Source organism: Anser brachyrhynchus (genome assembly GCF_964034855.1).
Source record: "Anser brachyrhynchus genome assembly, chromosome: 19".
Classification (NCBI taxonomy): Eukaryota; Metazoa; Chordata; class Aves; order Anseriformes; family Anatidae; genus Anser; species Anser brachyrhynchus.
Genome location: NC_137712.1, coordinates 11,275,840 through 11,302,122, shown reverse-complemented (window position 1 = coordinate 11,302,122; position 26,283 = coordinate 11,275,840). Strand labels below are relative to the sequence as shown.

General features: G+C 46.8%; 1 protein-coding gene across 15 annotated transcripts in view; it reads right to left on the bottom strand.

Moving 5' to 3' along the window:
- Positions 1–26,283, bottom strand: part of ZNF618 (zinc finger protein 618) — a 167,151-nt gene that overhangs the window by 85,067 nt on the left and 55,801 nt on the right. For 14 of the 15 annotated variants that reach the window (XM_080561354.1, XM_080561362.1, XM_080561356.1 and 11 more), the window contains one exon: positions 11,979–12,022. In XM_080561354.1, coding sequence (XP_080417480.1) covers positions 11,979–12,022 — 44 coding nt within the window. Of the gene's footprint in view, positions 1–11,978; positions 12,023–19,954; positions 20,142–26,283 lie in introns of those variants that run through there. The other variant, XM_080561359.1, reaches the window with a different exon arrangement.

Below are 26,283 nucleotides of genomic sequence, written 5' to 3'. Positions count from 1 at the left end.
ACCCCAAACACAAGCACGCTGCAGGGAAATGCTGTGTTGCGCTTCCCTTGTTGAGCTGCATGTGGCTGGAATTAGTCCCACGCCCCCTGACAGCAAATTTATCTTCTTCATGACTGTTGCTGTTTTGCTTAAGAAGGAAGAGCTGTGTTCTTCTATTACTCTTATCATTTCTTATCTCGCAGATATTTTCTAGCTCCTGGCTGATGCCAAGCTTTAGCCAAGCTTCAGCTGCAGGCTCACCCCAGCTGAATGTCCACAGGAGCACAATGGTTTTGCAAAATACCTTCACATAAATGTAACTGAAGGGCTTCCTCAGAACGGAAGGTCATGCCCAGTGATCCATGTGGGATCCACCTTGACAGGAAGGAGGCACAAGTTGTGTAGGTGGTCTGGAGATCCACTGAGTTGGCTTAGTCATCAACATGGTCTTCTGAATCCATCTCCCAGCATTTAGCCACCAGCGCAGCAGGAGGCCGTGGGCTGCACTGGAAAAAGAAACAGGGCCATGGTGCTACTTCATCCAACCATCCTACACCCAACAGCGCAGCACTGAAACCACTGGGCTCAGGCCTGAGCTCTCAGACAGCTCACTTGGTGCCTCCACTGGGGGCTACGCAGCTTTGGAGAGAGATGAGGAGGCACCAATGGTGGAAGATGGCTTTCCTGGCAAGCACTGGCCCCATCCGTGGAGGCCCCTTTCTTCTGCTCCCATGTGAAATTCAGCCAGTGCTCCTGTGACTAGAGCAAAACTAGGATCAGTCCAGGCTTCTTGGGTCTGAGGTGATATCACGAAGAACTGAATGTAATTGTCTCCAGAGTCCAGGGGAAGGAGGGCTGAAGATCCACGTGGGACAGCAGTTTGAAACCTCCTGTTGTGGCTGGAAAAAACACTACCAACACCTCACAGCAAACTGGTAGAGAAAAAAGAGAAGACATTGGAAAACTTCAGATAGGATGGAGAGGGGGAGTACTGCAGGTCTGTGAGGAGCCAAAGAGACATGACCCAGTAAAGCATAATTTCTTCATTACCCTTCTGGTCCTAGGATGTTGCATCCCTTGCAAGCCTGCAACACTGCACTTGCTGTGTGCTATGCAGAATTTTGCTTTCCCTCATTCCAGACAGCTCAAAGGGCCTCCAGGTAGAGATAAGGAGAAAGCAGCAGCAGGTCCAGAACACACTTCTCCAGAAAATTCCCTTGAGACGACAGTAACTGAGAACATGCTGCCTGGCCTTCAGTTCAGTCAAGAATTGATATTATGACCCGGAAGAAGTACTCCTCACCACGAACCAAAAAGTGACCGTGTCTCCAAGCACTGACCATGAGGCAGAGAGCTGATGCTGTGCCAACGCTGAGACCAGCTCCATCTTCTGAGTTCCTGCAGGGCGCCGCTGGGTAACACACAGGTACCAGCAATGTGGTCAGAGCCTCCACTTGGTGGAGACAGCAGCGCACAAGAACTAAGGGACAACCTCCCGTGAGTCAGATTCCACTCCTGGGTACCTGCACCCATCCCACTCATGGTGGCTCTGAATTGTACAGTGTTCAGGTGTGGCCTTCCACAGATCCGCTGCAATTCCCTCTATTAAGTCCAGCCTGCATTTAACATCCATGGCACGATATCTCCTGGGAAAAGGACATTCTTCAAAGTACTGTTTGCGTACGACAAAAACTCCTCAGATAAATCAGACCAGAGATTAGCAGAGTGCATAATCTGCTAACTTCCTTCCACTAATTTAGACCCCACCTCCTTCCACAGGGTGAATTTAAATTCTTCTCCATGTCTTTGAGCTCTCCTGGGTAATACCAACCTCCTTTACTACTTATTGTCTTGTCTTTACCAAGCTGTGCAGCTTGGAGATCCAGGAGGCTTTCCCTTGCTGAGGAGAGGGGGCACAAACCTTGGGATCACACACTGCTCACACCACCACTCAACGCATGCTCGGTTGCTCCTACTGGAGCTCCTTCCTTCCCAGAACACAGGCCCTATGGATTTTAAACATTAAAGAGGCAAACAAACATTGTGCTTGTATGTGTCACTCCTCTGTGTAACTAGGCCATGGAGCCAATTACTGTATTACCAGCTCTACCATCTCACAATGCTCATTTCAACATTGCTGCCTGCTTTGATCATCAGACTTTCATCTTCCAATGACGTTACGGCCACTTTCATGTCAAATACAAGCATGTGAAGGCAGAAGAGATTTAAGGAGGCTTGATGAAGAGTCATCACGGGGAGCTGGACAGCTACGGGTAGATACGTGTTCCGGGACCCGTTTAGGTACAGCTACAATAGCTCCTGGAGGCCTGAGGCTTTACACAGCCAGATGATGCAACCACAGACTACGGACTGCGCAAGATGTACAGTTTGGGCTATAAAGCCAAGTAGTCTGAGTGATGCCTCAGGGACAGCAACACAAGGAGCAATGGTAGGAGCTCTTCCAGGTGGGAGGACAGAAAGGAAACGGGCGACTCTTTGCAGCTGTCTCCTCTGCACCGTAACACTCTCGGGATGAGGCCAGCGGCTCCCCTTCCAACCCATCTCCTGCTGAAGAAGGAAAGGAGGGGAAAGAGGTGCAAACCAAAGAGCTGCAATATGGTGTCGTTTTTATCTTTGGAGAGCGTTTCTTCCTGGCTGTGATAAGCGGAACCAGCAATGACTGAAAGCAAATGGGTCCCGTCAGCTGCTGCAGCCAGAAGAAACTCGCATTTGCAGTTTGCTTTTTCTGATCTGGAGTAGCATTCTCATAAATAATGAAAGTGACTAAAAGCTACTTAAAAAACACACACTCCTCCCTTATGAAAGAATGAGAAAAAACCTCAATTACAAAAGGACATTTCTTCCAGCTAGGAATAATTTGTCATGTAATTCTCTGAAGACAGCAACAGAAACATGCATGCTCTGTGCTCCCTTTTGAGTGATCTGTGATTGTATATGTACTCAGATGGCTTCTAATGAGGCTATTTTTATAGCGCACATCCTGCTGAGCTTTTTGGGAGGAGCAAAGTGAGATCAGTGGAGACTCAGTTTTCAACGTCAGCTCCTGTGTGTTTTCTCCTCAAAAGGAGAGGAAAAGGAAACAAATGAGGAGGACGTAGTCTGAGTCAACACCTACAAAGCTCTTCCTCCCCAGCAGCAAACACGGAGCATCTTCATCTTTTTTTTTTTTTCCTGGACACCACTCAGGCTGTAAGAACCTAGACACATCACTAATGCCTTGATGATATTGATGATGGTACTATCTAACTTCCCCTTGGGAAAGCATGTTCTGTCCTCTTTTACACTACTAAAATACACACTTGTACAGTGCTTGCTCTGCTGTTTTGGTCTGCAGGACCAAAGAGGTTCAGAAGAGCAGAGCAATTGGGACCATGAAGTGGACACTTGAAAGGCCATGCTTTGCAGAGCACACCAAGATAACGTCACCCGTATGACACTACAACTTGCCTTCTCAAAACCAACAGGCAGCTGGCTCATCTCATGCCTTATCAAAAGGCTTCAGCTGTCAGAAAGGAAAGCAGGCACAAAATGTAGGGTTGAAAAAAACTGGGCTCAACTTACAGACCTCTGCCATGGTTTTCAGGGTCAGAAGGTTCCTGCCAGGACTGGAGCTAAGGGAAGTGGAATGGACAGAATCCCAGAATCATCTAGGTCGGAAGAGACCTCCAAGATCACCGAGTCCAACCTCTGACCTAACACTAACAAGTCCTCCACTAAACCAGATCACTAAGCTCTACATCTAAACATCTTTTAAAGCCCTCCAGGGATGGTGACTCAACCACCTCCCTGGGCAGCCCATTCCAATGCCTAACAACACTTTCAGTAAATAAGTTCTTCCTAATATCCAACCTAAACCTCCCCAAACAGAGCAGCTGGAAACAAACTCTGTTTACATGGAGATGATGAAAGCAGAAAAAGAACAATGTAAAATTCAAGTTTGTTTGATTGATAAATGATTTGCGGTGCCCTTCCCACCCCCTCTTCTTAGCTCTCATTTGCTCCCCAGGGCAGCCCCGCTGTGTGGGCACCATGCCTCACGTGGGGAGGAGAGAAGTGGAGTGGGTCAGAAAGCAGGGGAACTGGCTGGTGTCCTCCACCAGGGCCACCTCTTTTACAGACATTACTGGGCAAAAAGGCTTTCAAGTTTAGGGTTAAAATAGAGAAAAGATGGGGCTATTTTTTCCAGTGACACAGCTGAACATTTTGCTTCTAGTTTCGATGCTTCCTGCTTCAAACGTTCCCTCGCAGTGACCAACCTACTCACCCAACCCAACCTCCTGAGCTCCAGAGCTGTTCCTCTGCCAAAAGCACACCTGCAGTTTGATCTAGTGCCTCTTTTCTATGGAGGCCGCCTTGATTTGGATGTGCAAAGTTCTGGAGTAACAAACACATTTCTGGGTCTCTCCTATAAGTCATTATCCTCCAAAACAAGCACCGTATCTCCAGCATGGATAGCTGGCTCTGGTCACTGAGCCATGCTCCACTTGGTTTGCTGGAAAAGAGATCCTCTTACTGGGAATCTCCCCTCCATAGGAGCAAGCAACCTCTTCTGCTGTCTCTTGAATGAAGTAAAGTCAACACACTTCCTTAATATATACTGTACACACATTAAAATATACCTTCCAATTCTTTCCACAAGTGTTTGGGAACCCACCCACGTTTTGAAGCACAGATACCAGAGCAGGAAGAAGAATGCCAGCAGCACTCTTAGTGGTGGCACTACATGCTGGTGGCACTACGTGCTGGTGCGTGTTGATAACATGAACTCCTGGTCACAGATCAGCACGGGGAGGTCATGGTCACTACTGTTCCCCCAGATTTCAGTTCTTTTCAGAATCACCAAGATGCCACTGCATATTCTCAAAGTGTGGGTACAATCTCTGAAAGCAAACATTACAAGAAGAACCTGTACACTCTCGTTCTCTGAAATTATTTTAGGGAGTGGGAACTCCTTCTTCCTCCATCAGTGGAGGAACAAAACTTGCTGAAAAACAGAAAAAATGAAAAAAAGAGGGGTCAGAGCCCATGCAACATGCTCATGTGAACCTCATGCTTCGAGGACTTCAAGGTCACTGCTAGGTTGGAAGGGTTACTTCAAATCTCTCTGCTTGCTTCATTCACAGTCCTACGGGCTGTACCTTGGTCAGCCAGAGGGTTTGCTTCACCAGGCTGGTGTACCCATCCTGTGCCAGAGACAACTTTTCGGAATGCAGTAATCACTTACAAACTAACCAAAATAAGCTGAGGCTAACCAGGATGCATGTGCAACTCAGGGGCTATGAGACCCATCCTCCAAATTTAGCAATTAGATTTGAGGAGATCACATTAATTGGACATGCAAAGATAATTTCTGAGGTAAGAAATACAGCCCCAAACCCTGTCCTTTCCTGGGACACATCCAAGTTTTCTGCTTTTCCCCCCAAAAACAAAGTAAAATCAGAGTGTGACACCACATCCTTCTGCAGGCAGAAATGCAACAGTAACTGCCATTTAGGCAACTCTGGAAAAATGTTGCTCAATAGATACCACGGCTGTCATAGAGTTCATAAATTCAGAATACCCTAAGCGCTTTTTAGAAGAGAGATGCATCAAGTAGGATCACCACCTGCCTCTGATGGCAGCCAGCCATCAGAGAGAGGCAACATCAGCCAAAAAAGAGAGGCAAGAACTTTCAAAAACACCAAACTAACTAATGCAACACATGGCATGGTGCGGGATCAGCACCACGAGGACCCCAGGACCGACCAGCAGCAAAATCTCAAGAAAGCAACAACTGAAGTGATTTCTAGTGTTCTAGCCCAGTTGTTGCACCGCCATGTCCTGAGCTTTACGTAGTGATCCTAACCTCGACCCTCACCATAATTTAACTGACTGCAGAACACATATGCCTGTATTTAGCAGGAATCCCCCAATGTAAAAAAGAAGAAATTCTTAACAGGAATATAAGTGTTCATCTGCTCAGAGACTTCTCAAGCATGCTGCATCAACAGCTTTGTAGCAGTGAGGGTCTCAAGACATAAAAGAAATAAAATATTTTTGAAGAGATAATACCATAAATAAAACAACTGCTAAAATCTAAGGAAAACATACAAACAAAGCAGCATACTTATTTTTTCGAACTTTCTTGGTCTACTAAAACACACAACCTTTCCTAACAACAAACTGCTTCAGTAAGTGTAAGAGGAATTTAATTGTGTGTTCGTTCCTCAAGGGATGCTCAACAGCTCCAAAGCTCCAAATCCTTCAGAACAGGTAAACTACAGGACCAAATCAGGCTGCCTCTCCTCTAGAAAATAAACATTAAAATACAAACATGAGCAACAGTAAAGAGCCACAAAGAATTCCTAAGTTATTAGCAAAACAAATTCCCTTAAGTCCTTATTAGGAGTATCTTGAGGATGGTTTGAAGAGGGAAGTCTAACCAAATTAAAAAAAAAAAAAAAAAGGCTTATCCAACAAAAAACAAATGCTCAGTGTTTGCCAAAAGCAAAAGAATTCAGTCTGATAAAAACTGTGACATACAAATGATGCAGGTTAAAAACTAAATTTAAGATGATAATAGAATAGCTGCCAGCGTCTTTAAATTTTCAAGCGTGGAAATGTCAACAGAGACAAAGAAATTCAGGGAAAAACAAAGAGAATAGATTAAGGATTTATTTATATCAGTGAAAGAGCTCTATGTTGCTTGACTAAGAAATGACTGAGGGGGTGACAACTGTCTGCAGACCTCCGTAGGTCCCCCGACACCACCGGGAGAAGCCCACACCAGACCGCGCCATGGACCCATGGGCGACAGCACGGCACAGCACGGCCGCGAGATGAATGGGATAAAACGAGCAAACGGAAGAGACGGCCAGAAAAGGAGACAGGACCTCGGGACTGGGAGAACTCCTCAGCTGGGGAGTGATACAAATGAGGTGGCAGATGTCCTGTTGCTGGAGATACACATGCATTTAAAGTAAACAAGATAGGAGACTATACGCTCTTATCAGAACAACCCCAAGCTGGCCACGAGAGCAAATGACCTACGAAAAAATATGTCCTGGTAACTCAGCTTTGCCCAAGGCATTATTGCTACTGCGTCTCAGTACTTCACAGCTCCAGAAAGACACATTTCTCCACCTCAAACCATCAGAGGCTTCCCTGGGTCTGGCGTGGCAAATTGGTATGGATTATGCAGAAAACATGTCGGTCCCACGGGCGCTGGGATGCATCTATGCACTGTTGTCTCTTCTTTTACGTGTATACCTGCAGCACCTTGACCTTGGTTTGTGTTTCAAGGAAACCTTCATAGGTTTCCCACAGTTTTTGTCTTCATCCCAGCACAGAACTTAACACCACTGTCCGCTTCTCTTAAATCAGCTAGTGGGGATTTCTGGGGGGTTGCTTTGCTCCTTTTTGGTTGGCTGGTTGGTTTGTTTGCTCCTTTTTGAAGATGGCTGGTGAGAATCCTTCAGAGAGCACCAAGACTTACTAACTACCTTGCCTGGTTATTAATACTTTGTCTCTTTCTGATGCAGGATATCTTAAGCTCTTCATGCTCTGGGACTGAAAATCCCACAGGTGGCTTTGTAAAGGAAGGGGAAACAGTTTCAATAGTTTGGCTTCTTAGAAACACTCACACACATCCCTTCCTGGGGTGCAGGACTTTCTTCAGAGGTTCAGAGAACCATGTCCCAGGGATGCCCACCCATGCTTGGCCACACCTGGAGATCCTCCTCCCTGAAAGCTGGGGACATGGTGAGGACTGGTCAGGCGGGAGAGGAGCCTGCAGAAGAGCTGGTGCCATCCCTGGCAGACCCCCCTTTGGGTTAAAAGAGCTGCAAATGAGGATGTGTCTGCAAAGGACAGAATGCACAGGGAGGGAAGGAGGAGAAAAGATACCACCAGTAAGGCAGAGGAGCAAAGTAGGTGCAAGAACATCTTGGCACCTTCTCCTCCAGGTGGAAACATCTTATTGAAATAGTCTTATTTACACATCTTATTGAAATCACATGATTTTGGAAGAGGTAAAACTACAAATTAAAATCTGGTGAAGAGAAACAAAGCAGCATATTTAATTTTTCCAGCTATCTTGGTCTACTAAAACACACAACATTTCCTGACAACAATCTTCTTGACAAAGACCAAAACTGCCAGAGCACCTGAGCACCACAGCTTGCTCTGATGTGTTAGGGAAAAGTGCACCACATCAGAGCTGGGAGACCTCCACATCCCAGCCAAAGGAGCCGCTGGAAATGCTCACGTCCCGCACAGCCCTTCTGCTGAAGCTTCACCTCCAAGAGAGCTCCCACCATCTTTTGGACCCTTACAACAGTGCTGGGAAATGCTGCAGTAACTACAAGACCCACCCAGGCTCTCGCAGCCAGTTCACAACTCCAGGGGGTCTGGGATTTACCTCTGTTTGGGGAGAGAAGCAGGTTTTTCTGCACAGCTACATCTGTGCTGCAAGCGGGTTCCCCGGCTGGTGACAGCCCTCGTGCAGACGGGGGCTGAGCTTCCAGCTGGCTCCGTTCCCTCCGCAAACAGATGCAGTTCCTATATCAGGGTCTGATTTATTCAGCAGGAGTCTCGCACATTAAGTGTAGTTAAGTCTGAAAACAAATCTAATGACTTTAAAATAAATAGCCAACGGAGGACTTGAAACTAAAAATCTTCCTTCCTTTGACACCCACCACATAAACAGTAATAATTATATAAAACCGTGTCTAACACGACTACACAAGGCTCTGGTGACCAAGAAAAGCACACGCTGCTTGTCAGACATAATTGCACATTTTGTTTTTCAATTATTTCTTGTCAAGATCCAGAGCCCACCATCTGAATGCTGACATTAATTATTGGTAAGCAGTTCGCCTTGCGATGGTGTCGTGAGGATTCCCAACAGCCACCCCGAGGTCCGCAGCCCTACAAGGCTGGCGTGCAGACAGCGAGTGAATCCAGATCAGTCTCCCGTGCTCAGGAGGGGCTTCAGGAGAAGGTTCAAGGAACTTTCCACAGACAGCAGCAGGGTAACTGATCCCCAGGAGACATCTCTCATCCAGAAGAGAGACCCACGTCACCCATGGGTCACCCAGGTGACCCGGGTCACCTATAGATGACATCCTCCGTTTGAGCTCCTTCTAAATGCCACTCGAGTGCCCAGCTCTTGGCAATATGCTCCAACAGCTCCAACAGCCCATCATGCAAGAAGAAAGAATCCTTCTTGTTATCGGCTTTTAATTTCCTACCTTTTAATTTTGTTGACTGCCTCTTTTTTCTTGCAAAAGGGAAAAAAAGAAGTCTCTGATCTACCTTTTCTGGAGTGTTCAATAACATGCACAGCTTTGTCATGTTGTCTCTTAGTTGTCATCTTCTCCAAGGCAAACAGCCATCTCTCCTCCCGCTCCTTAAAAGAAGAGTTTTCCTATGCTCCTAACAATTCTCCTTGGTTTTTAAAATATCCCATTAACAAGCATACAGTGAGGTACAGGATCCACACAAAAGTTAATAAGGTAGGAAACAAGAGTGTGCTTTCTGCCACCACTAATTCTCAGCTGAAAATGGCTGCACGCTGAACCAATGCTATTTCAAAGGCAGCAGACAGGCCCAATCAGAGCTGCAGAGGTGAGAAGATCAGTAAAATCCTGTGCCTTCAGAGCTTTAAACGTTTACTTGAAACAGAATAAAATCAATCCAATCCAATAAATAAATAAAAACAGGAGCGGCCCAATACTATGGTCACCACATTAATATCAAGCATGCTATAGTAAAAAAGTAATAATAAAAAAATATTGTAAAAAAGGTAAAGTTGCCCTGGCAACCTTATTTTGCTTATACTTTTTCCTGATATAAATGAATACTTAAAATCTAACATGATAGCTTGCAATTAATGAGACAGTTTCAAGCAGCAACAACCTCAGAAAACAACTACTCCGTATCCCCAATCATTAGCGGCCTCAGATTTCATCAAATCCAAATTTCAACCTTCAGTTACTGACAGCAGTTTTTTTTAAAACAACTGCTTTTGTTTTTTTAAAAAAATGTTTCTTTGAACATCTTTTGTTCAGCCAGGCAGATGCTGAAGTGGATTTTGTTTCCACTTTTCTAAAAGAAAAAAACGCGACGGCCAGCCTCACGCTCGTTCTCTATGTACGTAAAGAGTGATGCTGCTGGAAGCAGTTCTGCCACCGCTGCGAGTTCGGGTGCCCGCCTGTGGAGTGGCTCTGGCTCATGCCCAGGAGGATGCTCAGGTCCTCAGCCTGAGGGCATCTCCTGCATGCCTGGGAGGGGAGGACATCCACACCAGACAGCCGCGAGACATCTGTGTCCACATGGAGACTGAGCTCATGGACCAGCACTGCAGAACCCTCCAGTGAGAGCTAGAAGATCAGATCAAAAGTTAGGATAAAAGCTTTGGGGGAAGCAAGCAATGCCTAGCTCCTCAGCCAATTTTCTGCTTTCCTCCCAGCGCTTTGTTCAGGCTAATTCCCAGCATCCTGAAAGCAAGCACTGCTGGTCCTCACTGATGAGCCTCCCCAAACTGGGAAAACTTAAATTTTCTTTTGCCTAAGACATCCGATGCTGGTGCTTGCTCCCCCGTGCTGAAATCCGCCTGCCGAGCCCCAACTACCGGGTACCCAAGAGGTGTCCAAAGCCGGGCACCGCCACAGCACCGCAAAATGGCAGTTTCATTCGGAAACCCCGCAAAGGCGTCTGCTGCAGCACGGAGCACCCAGTGCCGCACAGAGCATTCTGGAGATCTCCTGAGTGCTTTTGAGTCTCAGGAGGAAGTAGAAAGGTGTTCTGGAATACCGTTAGCAGAGAGATGGCACCGCTGGGTAGTGCAGACAGGAGGGCATGAAATACAGCTCCACTTCTGCAGGAGGCCGACAGTGCCTGGGGGCTGGTGCTCGCTGCAAAGGGCCGCGCTGAGGACGGGGCAGGTGATGCTGATGCAGCTGACACCAGGACGGGTGCCAAAACCTGCACTTCAGTGACTATTTCCACAGCAGCCAAACTGGCTCCTGTTCTCCATCGCCTATCTTCCCCCATCCATGCCAATGTAACCCGCAAACGGATGTAACCCACAAACGTGCCCTGGGTGGGTGGTGGTCCCCGCACCACGTGCTGGCACCTCCCTGACTTTCCTACCAACCCTCATTGATGTTTCCATTCTCTGTTGCAGCCCTCTCCCCTTCCCACACCATGTGCTCCCCTCCCCTGTATATCTCAGTGCTGCCACCGTTTCCAGCCTCACATTTCTCAGCTCCTACATCTCCACCTATTTTTACCACAAAACTTTTTAAACCTGGGCGATGAGTTTGCCGTGCTGCTGGTGGACAGCTGACACACAGAACCAGCTCACAGGACCACACAAACCCAACCAGCACCAAAGCCACGCCGTGGCCCGTCCTTCTGGCACACCAGTGCTGCTCTCCAGAGGAAACCCAATTAAAATGAATTTACGTCTGACCGAGGAAGGAAGCTAGGTGGCCAGCTGCCCCTCGGAGATGGAGAAGCCCCATCCATAGTGCACCTCCCACCTCCCAGCGCACCCAGCAAGGAAAGGTGCCCCACAGCACCGACGGGCAGGAGGTAGTGAGGCCACAGCATGGACAGCCCCAGCCTCAGCACCTCCCTCGCCTTTGTGCCACACTTCCCTCCGGGCCATGGGCCCCCTTCCCCAGCCAGCCTGTGCAGCACGGACTGAAGTCTCCATCAGAGCTGCATGCTGCGATGGTCGTTGCACCATCATGGCATGGGCACGGGGCCCCCCCTGCTGCACTCACACACATATCTCCTCGTGGACCCCAAGGCTAGAATTATCTTTCTTGCATCCATCTCTAGCAAAGTCTAAACATGAGCGTATGGCCTCTGCACTCTAACAACTCCCATCTCATTCTCCTCACCACCCATCTCCGAGACGGGGCAGCGCACCCCAGCAGAGCTGCAGCTGCCCACCGTGTCCCACCGCCAAAGAGAAAACTGTCACGTACCTGCTGGAAGAGCTCCTCCTCCCAGTGCTGTTGCTCTCGTCGGCCTGTGGGGCAAAACACATTAAAAAAGGCTGTTTAGGTCAAGAAAGGCAAGGCTGTCTTCCAACACTTTCGGTGCATTCTGCACCAAAGCCACCTTGAGTTTCTCCATTCTGAGTCACATGCATCCTCCATGTTTAATTTTGGCAGGATGTGTCGTGCACTTAAATCCAAGCAGGTGCACCAAGTTTTCCACAGACTGAGGCAGGACTTCAGACACAGCTCCACCAAGAAGGTGATTTTTTGTTTTTATTCCCATCCCCATGGTATCTCCAAAAACAACCAGCTGGCAGCAACCAGTGGAGATCACTTGTGCAATTATTTTGTTGTGCTCTACCGGAAACCTCCCAAGTTTAAAGCAACAATCCATTCTTTGCAGGAGGAAAACAAGGCCAAAATACGCAATTTGCTGGAAGAAAATTCAAAGCATCCAAGCTCGGATAGCCTAAAATTACACCAAAATCCCACAGTGCCTTGCATTTGCTCTGCTGGGCTGGATCAGGCAGCAGGCATGGGGGCACTAGGTGTCATCCCAAAGCTCCTCATCCCAAGGCAGGACTCCTCCAAGCCCTGCCCTGCCTGGAGGCCGGGCTGCAGGGAAGGAGCCCCCCGGGGAGCTCCCTGCCCAGACACACCTGGCTCGCCCGCGGGCGGCCCAGTGCTGCCCTCCCGGTCGCGGGAAGGGGATGAGCGGGAGCCGCCACCTCCTCCCTGCCTCCTTCCTCCAGCTCTCTGATTAGAGGCTTCCTTGGAAAGACAATATTATTCCAAACCCAGAAATTTTATTTCTGAATTTGTGCAAATACAAGTTAAAAGATATTAGCTGCATTTCACATTTTGTGCAAATGGCAGAAACAGGCAATTCATGTGCAGCAGGATGGGGGCTAGCCAACGATTTCGATAAAATAAACCCTTTTTTAATTTAAATGCTAATGCACTGAATTAAAATTTAATAACTGAGGAAATTGAAAAGCCGAGCAGGAATATTGGAAATAAATCCAAGCAGAAACAGCTGAAATTAAAAATTCTAGAGAGTGGGAGGATAGCAGCTAAGCTGTCTTATATGATTACATTTTTTTTTTTTTTTCAGAACGAAGGGGGGAAGGAAAAAAAATCCTATCTTTGGCTGGCTGTAGGGCAGTAAATCGAGAGTGCTGTGATTTATTGCTCAATTTTCCTGAGGGAAAAAGGCTTTCTTTCATGCTGAAATATTTCATAAATTTCAAGCCAGCATAAATTCTTAATTTAAAAGTTATGGAGGTCACATTTAGTGCACTGGTGCAATTCTGAAATCTTAAAGGAATAGCAACCAAAAAATTACAATTTGATTTTATTTTTTTTAATTCTTTGGATGAAATTTTGTTCAAAAGGATTCTCTGAGTTACACAAAGCAGGAAGGCATCCTGGCTTCTGAAGGTTTCAGAAATTCACTGGAAATGAAGAGATAAAAATCTAATTCAATTACAAAAAGGTATTTTTTTTTATTATTATTGTTAGCCACTTGAGGAATTTCTGTTAAAAAATTTCCTCCCTCCATTGCCTGGGAAAAGCCAGAAGGGAGGAGCTGACAATGTAATTGCTTCTGTTAGATCTCCAATCTTTTGTGAGCACTGATATGTTCATTTGTTATACAGCTGTTCAGCTACAGAAAGGATGTCAGAGCACCCATAATTCAAAGCAATCAATCAAAAATTAATGATTTGTCATGCTTACACAATGGGAAAAAAAAAAAAAAAGCTTTATGGGTTCCTGCAACTGGTAGATTGCTCAAACCTTCAGGGCATTTTCTAGAAGATTAGATCTGTGTGTACAAAAAAGAAAAAAAGGAAAGGAAAAAAAAAAAAAGATAAAAAGGAGACTTTACATAAAGCCAGGCCAAAAGCCTTGTGGGGTGCTGGGGCATCAGCATTACCCGAACTCCCCTACCCCTACAGATCGGCGACACTTCAGTGCCCACCCCTTTGAAGAGCCTTCCGTACAGCCCAGCCCCGCGGGCAGCCCGTGAGCCACCTCCCGTGCCCCTCGGTAGCAGCAGCCGCCGAAGAGGAACGGAGCAGAAAGGCTCCCGAGCTCCACGAGCCCCCCGGCGCAGAAGCCCAAGCCGAACTCTGCCCTCCCATCACCGGGCCGCACCGCTCCAGCGGCAACACTGCGTGCTATCCACCCAAAATTAAAAGATTTCGGTTTGGGAAGGAGGGAGGCACGTCGGCAGCTGGCACCAAGCCTCAAATTCAGAAAACTGTTTGAATTCGCAGTGTTTGTCCCCCATGTAAGCAAGGTATCCTTTAGGTACAAATTCCTTCTCGGAGAGCATGGTGCCGGCAGCGTGCTCCAACACGAAGCGTGCCGACAGCCCAGCGCCGTACTTTATGCTTGTACACACGTGCACAACCTCTCGTCTGATTTACCACTCCACCTAACACAGACATTGCTCCTTTTCCTACTTGTATCTGGAGTTGAGCAAGTGATGTGCTACTTTTTTTAATGAATTCCAATGACAATTTTTTTGCTTTTTAACTTCTTTTCCTGAGCAATTCATGGGCTCCCTCCTCCTAGGCTGCTGCATGTATCAGTGCAAAGGGTGAGACACGCACGAGGAGCACAGAAAGGGAAATGTGATGGTGTGACCACACCAGCATTAGGTATTTCTGTTTTAAAAGACAAACAAAAAGGAACCACAAAGAGAAGAGAGCTCTCAACCCAGGCAGTTTAACACCGAGATGCTCTTGGAGGGGAGGAGACCATCTCCCAGCCTGCCCATGTGGGAAAATGCTCAAGATCCCACTGATGGACACCAGTGGCGTGGTTGTTCAGGGGCTGCTGCAAGCCCGCACCTGACTTCCTAGTTTGGATCTATCAGACCAAAAGAAGGCCATCAGATCCAGGCTGGCTCTCTGAAAGGTTTCTGAATGCTTAAATAAGCCCATCCTCACCAAAGGTGCCACTAGGAGAAACCTTCACACACTGCTCCAGTTTCCAAACTGGCAAATCTGCTGTACCAGCGGTTTATCTCGGGTGCGGCTCCTGAGGGACAGCTCCGTTTGGTTCAGCACCAAGCCCGGCGAAGCCCGGCTGGGGCTGCAGCTACAGGATGGCCTGGGCAGAGGTGACTGCTGCCAGGCTGCTGGCCCCAAACGGATCAAATTCACAAACAACCTCCCTATCGCAGACCTGAGGACTTGAATTTACGGCTTTGGTGCAGGGCTGGGTGGCAGCAGGCCCTGTGAGCAGCTACCAGCAGAAATGGCCATCGTGGCCAGCCCGAGCCACTTGAAAAGTGGCTATTTCTGAGCGTGGCCAGGCAGTGCCCAGCGACCCGCTCCATGGACAGAGACTGAGCAAGTGCTACCTGGACCGGCCTGAGAAACCACCGCAACAGTGCCTCGCAACCCCTGGTGGCACCAGCCTGGCCTCCAGGCCATGGCCCTGCCCAAAAGGTGCTCCTCCTTCTCTCCCACTCAGCTTCGGGCTCACCCTCAGCACAGGGAGCATGGGGAGATGCTGCACACGTTCCGAAAAATCTGGCTGAAACAAGCTTTTGTTCTTTTATTTTGCAATGAGCTGGATTTAGAATCAAATACTAAGTTTTGATGACTTTAGCAGGCCACACTATTAACCCACATAAAGCAAAAAGTTGCTTTTAACTTCTAGAATATCCCATTTAAGGAGCAGAAACACCCCAAGAAAGTTAAAGCAGTGAATTGGTGGAAATCGCCATTCAACCACTGGCAACCAGAACATACTGAAATGGCTGAGAGCAGCTTTCAACGAAGTAGTGTCTTCGGGAAGGGGAAAGATAAATCTTCTGCACACCAGTTTACCCACTTAATTTAATTCAGGGACTTCCTCATTTTTAACTGAAAAAGCAGAAGAGCAGCGTTTGCGCCTGCCTGCCGGTCCGTAAGCCAGGAAGGATGGGCTCTGCTCGCCTCCACCAGGACCTGGGGCTTTGCAACAGAGGCAAGGCTCCTGCTGCATAATTAGTAGCACAGCTTCTTGCATAAAATAATTTACAACTCAAAATATGATTCCGAAGGTGCTTTTGTACTTATCTGGTACGTTTAAGTTAGTTAAACAAAACTAATACAAATAAATATCCATTAAATTAAAATGCACAAAACCAGAATGTGGTTTCTGGCCATATGTTCCTCAATTCAAGTGGTAAGCAAAAAGTAAATCATGAGATAAATAAAAAATGTATCAGTCAACATCTCCTAACAGGATAAAGTGTCAAAAATTAGGAGTCCAAGCAGATGTACAACTGACCCCAGAAATGCATGTTTAGAGAAAGGGCTACACTTTTTTGGAAAAAGAAAACACAACATTTTAACAGTTACTGAGAAGCATTAACAACTAAAAAGCGTTAAAATGTTAAATGAGATTTCAGACTCAGGCATGGGCTTTCTGCTTGATCATTGAAGTTACCACCACAAACGCTGGGGCCACCATGGACAGGACAGGGAGCCCCGGACCCACACGGGCTGGTAGCAGCTCAAAATCCACTAGTATTGAACCCAAATTGCTGCCTGACGCACCTCCACCACACTGCATTCAACCCGTGTTAATTAATGCTTATGTGAATTAATTGTTCTCACCCATACCACCAAATTCTGTGTTTTTATGGTAACTTGTGAGGTCCTTTCTCAACCTCTCCCAAAGCAGAGTAAGGCGGGTTAACTCACTGGATTGTTTGTGGAAGGGTGGAATTGTTTGTTTTACCTGGGGGGGGGAGAAAGGAAAAAGAAAAAAAAAAAAAGGAAAAAAAAAAAGCAACCTGAACGCATTCCCAAAGACAGCTGAATCATTTTCGGCAAAACACAAAACACACGTACAGGTCAGGAGGGAGCCAGAAACAGACACCCAGCATGGAAAATTTCACCCCAAATAATTAAAATTTGGCAACACGATAAGCAACTGAAAACAGACCTTACAAAGGAATGTGCCATAAAAATAACTGCCGGCCTACCTACCTGCACTGTCTATTATTATTAACTTCAGAGCAACAGAAAATGCAGGAAGTGCTTTTTTTTTTTTTTTTTTTAAACAAAGGGTAAGACACTGGCAGTTTCCTATTTAACTTTCATTAAAGAACCAAAAAAAAAAAAAAAAACAAGAGAGAGAGAGAGACAAAGAAGAACCCCCTACCGCACCAAAACATCTGCAGAACACCAGGACCCATCCATACACCCGTGCCCTTTGCTTCCCACCGTCAACATGGGGATGCTAAGGAAAAGCTCAAGTGCTGAATTTTGCACTGCAGCCCTCTGCATCTCCCCCACTTTGTTCTCTCCCTCCCCCCCGGTCCCAGCTCAGCGATGCCCCCCACGTTTAACAAAAGGCAGGGAGCGATGCTGAGCGGCTGGGTGAGCTGAGCACCTGTGCCCACGCACTTCCTGGAGTCAAAGTATCCCCTACACCAGGCAAAATGATCTCTGATGCTTTGGAAAGCTTTGGCTTATCCCATCCTTACCCTTTGCCTTAGCACATCTACACGGGCTGCACCAGCCTCTGAAAGGGATGATTTTTCCACGAGGGAACAAGTAAGTTCATCGGGAAGGAGGAATGTGCTGCCTATTTCCTCAGCTGCAGCATTCCCCTCAAGAAATAACCAGAATAATAATAATAAAAAAAATTCAACAAGGAGGAAATCTGAGCTCTACCAAGGCATCTCCCCCAGGAGAGCAGGGAGCACCAGCAGAGCCGAGCCCCGGGGATGGGGTGCCTCTGGCCCTGCCCTGACGAACAGCGGTGCTGAGTTAGCGCTGAGCATCTGGGGCAATTCCTCCCCTTCCTTCAGTTGCTGTCTTGCCGCAGTGAAAATGCAGAGCACGCAGGGGCTGAGGTCGGTGCTTTCTCCTGCAGCAAGGTGGAACACCCGATATTAAAAACAAACCACGCTCCAAGATGAGAGTAGTGGGAGTATTCTCTACTCGAGGTCACCACGAGAAAGGTGGTGACTCTCACCTTGGCCACAGAACTGCATGGAGCCCCAGCCCAGCCAGAGGTGAGCAGGTGAGAAGGGCACCAAGGGTGACAATCAGGAACATAAGGGCCACGCAGGAACCATCACCAGGCACTGGGCTCACCCAAGCAGCATCGACGGCGCTGGGACAGGTCCACCCATCAGTGACTGGACCAACGCATCTACTGAAATCTTTTAGTCTGTAACTCAGCACACCCAGTGCCAGAGGAGAGTACAGCAACAGGACTACAGATATTTCTGCATATGCATTATTTAAACCCAGCTCTACAAAGACTTGCTTTAATGTTTAGATTTCCAAAGTTCATTCACTGGAAGCTGCCAAGGTGACTCCACGGTGCCGTGACACACCAGTTCCCAGCTCCCAGGCACCAGACAGACAAAGCATCCCCACTGCCACGGGGACACCATTAACCCATCATTAACCCATCCAACCCCACTTGGCCACCACCAAATCTGCATGCTTGGCGCACATTTGAGCGGAATTCATGAGTTTATTACAGCTAGCTCACCGACATGAGCTCATCCATCTCATCTCCCTGTGCAGGTAACGCCTGCTGGAACCAGTTACTCATCGTACAAAGAAACCAGTTGTTACAGAGCAATTTCTAGGTGGGAAAACACCATCACCTAAGGTTCCTGTGTCTCCTTCTTGCTGGTGGCCGATGTCCCGGAAAGGACATGTGGCAAGGAATACATTCAGGCAGAGAACATGGTCTATCAGCACGATTCAGCACCCAGAGGTGGTGGTTCCCAGCGCCTGAGGCCAGGGGTGCTGCTTGACCACCACAGTGCGAGGACAGCCAAGAGTGCTGCAGCGTCCCACCACGAGAAACCACCAGAGCTGCAAAGAGATGCTCTCGTCCCCACGGGGCCACCCCACGGGTGATCCCATGCACAGAGTCCGACTGATCCGCACCTCGTCTCTCCCAGGTGCCCATCCCTGAATTAACAGGGAGAACTAAAAGCTGACGATGCTTCACACCACTCGTACGCCTGGGGAAGGAAGCAGCCCGCCTCCCTGAAGGTCCCCAGTTGTCCCAAAGCTGCTCAGCGCTTCCCGAATATGGCTGATGGAGACGGAGCCAGGAGCTCCATCAGCCCAAAGCAGCCCAAAGGTCAGACGTGAGCACAAGATTTCACTGGAGAAGCTGAAACGAGAATGACGCTTTCCACGTTCAGAGTTTCAGTTCTGACTTAACCCAGGGGCCCTCTCTACGCTGATTTCAATTCTCTTTGTATTGGCAGAAGAATTATTTTTCTTTTTCTTTTTTTCTTTTTTTTTTAACATTGTTTGGTCTTGAAAGCGGCTGGACTTGGTTTGCTCAAACTTTTCCCCAAACTCTTATCTCAGGCAGAGAAAGTTGGAGCACAGAGGTGAAAATTCTAAGTAGACAAATAATAATGATTAGTGTTATTATGATAAAAGTGATTAAAATCTGGAAATTATTCTCAGTAAATTTCACTGTATTTACTTCTTGCCTATTACTGATTATCTTTCCATTTTATAATCTTAACTTAATAACTTGGGTGTTTTACTTGCAGCCACCCAGTTTCTGAGCTGGCTCTGTAACTCGTAATTACAAGTTCTTCTAAAAGTTTCAGACTGAAGAGGTTTACTCCCTGCTGGAAAAGGCACATTAAGGGTTTTGCTAGCTCGTAACTGGGAGAGCCACGCAAACACCAAACTCAGCGAGGAAATAATTCCGGCCACCTCTGTCACCTCCAGCTCTTCCTGTCCTGCACCAAGGGCACCCCTCCCAGTTATATCCACATCATGGATTACAAGATGAAAACCACCCTCCAGATTTAACGCCAGCCTATTGACATGAAAGGAAAAAAAAAAGATCAAAATATCACAAACAGCTTGGCCAGGCACTGAACAACTCCAGAGCTTTTTGCTCCTGAAACTGAAAAAAATTGCCTTTGAAGTACTCAGGATTTCCGTGTCACCTACCATTTGCTTTGGCTCCCAATACTTCAGATAGTCCCAGACAGGTTTAAGGACTGCAAGCAGTTGCCTTTGAGTCAAGGGAATATTCATATGAGTAATTTTATGAACTTGCTGAAAGTACTGGCGGAATCTGTGCTTTGAATTTCAATTTTTCTCTTGTGGCAGCCCAGGGAAATTCAAGTAGCGTATTCTGGCAGAGGTAGACAGAAGAAAGGGAACATTAAATAAATTTTAACCTAAAACTACAACTGTTCAAACACGTATTAAAAAGCTTCAACCTTATGCACCTCAGTGTGCTGTTGTTTTTGTCTTTTTTTTTCTCCAAAAAAAGTCATGAAATTAAAATTATGAATTAAATCAATGCAATAAATTGCCCTGGATTTAAAGAGTTACTCCTTGATTATAAGCAACTGAAAAGTAATCAAAATATTTTTTCCATCTCCTGTTGCTCAGCGCTCTTCTTACTCTGTTCTTTACGAGAAAAATAATCAAATTGAGGGTGAAGAGGAGAAAAACCATTACTGATTACTTCTGAACTCTCATATTGTAAAAGCTGGAAAATCAGAGTGACCAGGCAAAACAACAGAATTATCTGAATCAAGCCCTCCTTTATGGATGGTATGAGTTTCCCAGCAAAAGGAACAGCTGGAAATATTTTTAAAGAATAAATGTATATGGAATGAAACCTTGAGGGGGGAGGGGGGTATTATTATTTTTTACTTAGGGAAAAAAGGGGGAGAAAAACCATGCGATAGTATTTCAGAAATCCACCCATTTCTCCAGGTTTCCAATTTCACAGGAAACTCTCAGGAAATCAATTTTTAAAAAATCCTGTTACAGGCAACTTTCCAAGTTGATAAAACAAACATATCTAAAAAAGCTATAAGCGCATGTGAAAAAAAAAAATATAGTAGGACTTATTTATACACGGAATCCCACACATTTTACTACAGAAGTGCTGTTGGACACATTTTGTTCTGCCGTTTCCAAACAGGCGCATCTCCCGGCTCTGCGGAGGTCGGCTGTGCTTTGAAACGCCACATCCGAGGGAGCTGCGGTCGCCTCCCGCGGCATGAGTTACCCAGCCCGCAGGAACCGCCAGCACCGTTCCTCCGCACGCGTGGAGCGATGCAGCGGGCACGGCCTGCCCGGCCCGGCCCTGCCGGGTGAGCGCGCGGCACGCCGGCCTGTGAGGCACGGGCTGGCAGCACGCCGGCCCAGGCTAACTGCACCGCAGGTGGAAGAACTCGGTGGAAGGTTTGATCTACGCCATTGTTTTGTGAAAACAGAGTCACGGCACGGCTGACTGAGGCTGGAGGCACCCCTGGGGGCCTCTGGTCCAAGCCCTGCCCCAGCAGGGCCACCCAGAGCAAGGTGCCCAGCACCACGTCCAGGAGGCTCCTGAAGATCTCCCAAGGAGGGGACTCCACAACCTCTCTGGGCAGCCTGTGCCAGTGCCCTGTCACCTGCACGGCTCAGAAGGGCTGCCTGGTGCTCAGACAGATCTTGTTGTGTTCCGTGCCAGCCACGGCGCACCGCTGACAGGAGCCTGGTGAGAGGAGCCACGGGCAGAGCAAACAGCCGAGGGCAGCAGAGCCACGCTGCAGGGAGCATGGCCCCTGGGGCAGCAGCTGCAAGCGGCGACCAGCCAGGAGACACCTCAAGCTCTCAAACCGTGGCATGTCCTGATCCAAAAGCACCTTCAGGTGCAACTCCACCATGCAGATACAGGCTGCAGGCTACATGGGAGCATTTCTGCCATCGGGAGCACTCCTGATGCTCGTTAGAGCAGGTGAATGACCTGACAGCACGGTGGCTCACCAGAAGCACCTCTGCTCCTGTACCTTGAGCTGTTTCAGATGCTTAAGTCCTGCTCTCTGAGCACTGAAAATGGTGCTGGAAAAGAGAGAGCCAAGCCTGTATCTACAGGAAAACCACCCCTGAACAGGGTAGCTCCCTGGACAGATGTCCATGAAACCCCAAAGTCCCATTGCTGCTTCCCACTGCAAAAATGCCAGAGAACCCCACAGATCGCCCCACTGGCCTCCAACAGGAGCCTGTGACCTTCAAGAAGCCCCAACCCAAGACATTAGAAAACATTCAAAACAAAAAATAAAAACAAATCATGTCCAGAACATCCTCAGAGGACAGCTTGCGCCCAGGGGAGATCCACCAACCGCAGCTTCGCGGGCCGAGGAGCCGAGGAGGAGCCCGGTGATGAAGTACTTCTTGGAAGAAACTTTCATAAGACTAAAACTTTGCCCTTTAAATCTGCAGACACTGCGATGCACGTCCCAGAGCAGCTGCCCTGTCATCTGTGTGTCCGGGGTAGTAATGTGATCCCTGGGCAGAACTGTACATTTTGGAGTTTTTAATCTTTCTTTTGTAAATTTTGGAGAATGTTTTGGGTCCTTTCGTAATCAACTGCGCTGTACAGATGCAAGCTATTAATGATGTTCAGTTTTATATCTGAGGTATATAATGAAAAATTAAACATTTGTCAAATGATAATCCAAAGCAGTAAATTAGTATCCAGAATTAAAAATGCATAATTTAATAAATACCTCAATGGACATAGATACATTGGACCACAGTACAACTGTGTTAAGAGCAGGACTGCAAGAATAAAATTCTTATTTTATCACCATAAAATAATTTTTTTTTTAGCCTTACAAGAGAAACCCCTTGTAGCACTCAGAGATGAACTAAGAAGCTGAAACTAAACAAATGTTTACCACTGGAAGGTTAACTAGGGATCGTCACCTTCTCTCCCAATTTTGTGTGATTGGCTTTTTTAATAGCATGAAATTGTGGTAATTTTACTTTGGAAAGGGAAAAAAAAAAAAAAGTCAAACCACATTGACCTAAAAGTAAGAAGGGGGACGGCACACAAAGCTCGATGATTTTTTCAAACTTAAAAAAGAGCAGTAATTACAGGGGGAAAATTCAGAAAGAGTTTAGTCTGCCTGTCTCTCTCAAAAAAAAAAAAGAAAAAAAAAAGAAAAAAGAAAAAAGGAAGACAAAACAGTAAAAAGAGAAAAGAGAAAAAAGAAAAAATAGAACAAAGGGAAAAAAACAAAGTTTGAAAAAAGCAGGCTTAAAGTAGAAATCTTAGAAATTCTGATTGCAAAATAACCCCCATCAGCCAACCACAAATCCTATAAATATCAACAGATCAACTCCCTGAGCGGATATAAATAAATAAACAACAAACCTCCTAGATTAAAAAAAGAAAAAAAAAAAAAAGGATGAAAAAAATGCCTTGCTGCCCTCAGCAAAGTCGGGTGGGTTCCCAAGAACTATGGCAATTTGGAAAATAAGAGAAAAAACAACTGCTCCTGGGTACAGCTGAAACGCAAAGGCTGTGGGAGCGCCCCTGCGGGGACACGGTTCCCCTCCTGGAGACAACCCAGGGGCTGCCGAGCGCGGAGGGCGCGGTGATGGAGCTGCTGGTCTGGCCCAGGACCTGCCCTGCAAACCTCACCTCAAGTCCTCAAACAAAGCTGGGAAGAGGGGTTCTCCCTGCGTACCACCAGCCTTCGCTTCTGTCACTCCCAAACTGACATCTTTCAGCAACCGCCTGGACTAAAGAAATTCTCTTTCGAGGCGTTTCCATGGGACAAACATCACCCAGACCCATCCTCCCTGACCTTATATTCTCTATAGTTCATGGAGCTGAAAAAAAATTAGGGCATAGAGCTGAAGGGAAATTATTTTCCACCAGAAGTGTAGCTACATAGCAAGACCGACTATTGCATGGATTAGTGTCATTTTTGCTGAAGTACTCATACAATGGAGTATGACACTCATTTTCAAAAAGTGGAAGTGACACAGTCTGACATTTAAAATTTTCTGATTCATACAGGCAAAATATCTGTCCTATTTATTTTTTAAAGCAAGAACTTGAAGGTATGTTCAAAATCTAAAGGAAATACTTGCAAGCCCCAAATTTTGTTCAACCCAAAACTATATACCCCCAAATGCTATTTTTTATTTTCACAACAAAAATTTAAATCAATATATTTTTCCTTTGGCTCAACCCAAGAAGGAATTTTTCAATTTGTCAGTGCTTCAAGGAAACAAAAAATCTATTATTTGCACAGCTCTGCCACTGGACAGGTTTTGTCAGAACAGTGCTGGAAAACCGTGACCGTGATGTGAAAAAAGGTACAAATGTTCTTACAGAATCCATTTTGGGACTGAATTTTGCAGGCTGCATCATTAGTCCTCTGTAAGCCTGCAGACCAGTAACTGCTGCCACATCTCTTGAAAGGAAAGCAAGCAATCTCTTGAAAGGAGGCATGACTGCCTCCCCAAAATTCAAAGGCGGCCTTGGGTCATGTCTAAAAAGCAGAGAGAAATCCCTGAGCCCAAGTGTTAAGGCAGAATTTTCAAACAAAGTCTGGGTTTCCCCAGAGCACAGGCTGCTGCTGCCAGTGCCTGGTTCTGCCTCCAAGTTGAGAAATGAACCCACCGCAACAGAGCCATGGTCCTTTGCGGGGAAAAAAAAGGACACAAAACCCTAGGCCAACGGCTGCTTCCTCCTCCAGAAATTCTCTGACTGCCAACCTGCTCCTTGCTGCTCCAGTCTCCTGTTGACCACGAACAGTGCGAGATGTTGGGCTGGGAAAAGCTCACATACACCCACTTCTACAACCTCTTCCAAAAAAGTGATGCTCACTTATGCTTCATGCTGTGGCAGTCACACAGGCAATTATTCACCTTGGGTGGATTGTTTCACACTGGGATCATAAATAAACCACAGCGAAAGCAGTGGATATTTTCTATATAAACTGTTTTGTACCCAAGGAATATGGCATACCACAAATTTTGGGAGTGCCTTATGGCACACAATCTCCAATAAATTAAACCTCCTGAACAAAGGAAAAATTTCTTAAGCCCAAGAATTGTTTTCTGCATGAAACTTTCCAAGTGTGGGATTAAAAGTATGGGAAGATGCAACAACTCGGGGCGTCTGTGTGAAAGTCTGGTGAATACTGGGTACTGTCCTTGCATCCCCAAACTCCATCCTGGATCTCTACTTTGATGCACATTTGCCTCCACATTGTTCTAAATTGAAAGGAGGACATGGAGAAGGTTGACTGGAGAGAGATGGGGACACAAGGGGTGTACACCCCCTGACGAGCAGGAGAGCCTTTCAGGGAGCTTCAACATTACAAATAAACAAAAGCAGCAGACTGAGGTAGGGATGCATCTTCACTCCAGCCTTTCCCTGCTTTGTCAAGCTGGCCACTTCAATGAGGAATCTCCAGCCCTTTACAAATACCATACACCTCCTCACTTGCTGCAACACATCCCTGAAAGGGTGAGCAGACACCCACGGCTGGAGCTATGGATGTTTCCTGAAGCTACACCAGGTCAGAGATCTGGGCTTGCAGACACCTGGCAATAAGCCATGATGTTGCATTTCATACGAAGAGGAAAGAAATGGGCAAGGTCAGAGAAAAAGTAAGGTTGAATTGCTCCAGCACATTAGGGCACAGGCTCACGAGCCCGCAAAGTGTCCCACAGACAAGCTCTACACTGCCAAGAAAAGCTGAACAGCTCCAACAAGAGGGATGGGGACTGAACGGGGACTGGAGATAAATGAGGATGTTACATTGAAAATATTCCCTCCTCTCGCACTAGTGAGTCGTGCAATAGATGATATTCAAACTACAGAAAACCTATCTTCCTACCCCAATTCCTTCACTTATTTATGCAGCATTTAAGGATGGAAAGCCAACATCCAGTCAATTATACTGTCTTCCTTTTCCAATTGCAAACCCAAAAACCCCGTATGTAAAGGATTCCATCTCGCAGTATCTCATATATGGTTTTCCTTCACTCCAGCACAGCTAGCGATGGACTTGCTCGGCACAGCAGGGATGAGATAGACAACTTTAAATTCCTACCCTAGTGAAACAGACCACTTTAGAAAAAATAGAAAAGTCTTATTAAATAACGGTTATTTCTTGGTGAAATAAAGAAAATTGATCAATAAACCACCTTCACATTTAAGTTAACAGAAGCTGTGGTCCATGAAGCCGCACCTCCAAGAGATGCTCCCTGCACTTCTTGTGGGCAGTGTCTGCAGAGAAGCCAAGGAGTGGGTCATCCCTGGGGAATGCCTTCTGACACTCACACCTTCTCCAGTGACCGGTGAACATGTGAGGAAGCATCTTGCAGGTCTAAGCAATGTTCTGAAGGCTGTAATTTTATAAATATTTCCCCATACTCCCTGCACCCAGAAACCGAGGTGCCTACACATCACAGCCTGTGGGAGCAGATACCCAACACAACACAAGATGGCAGGCAGCTGACTGCCCAAG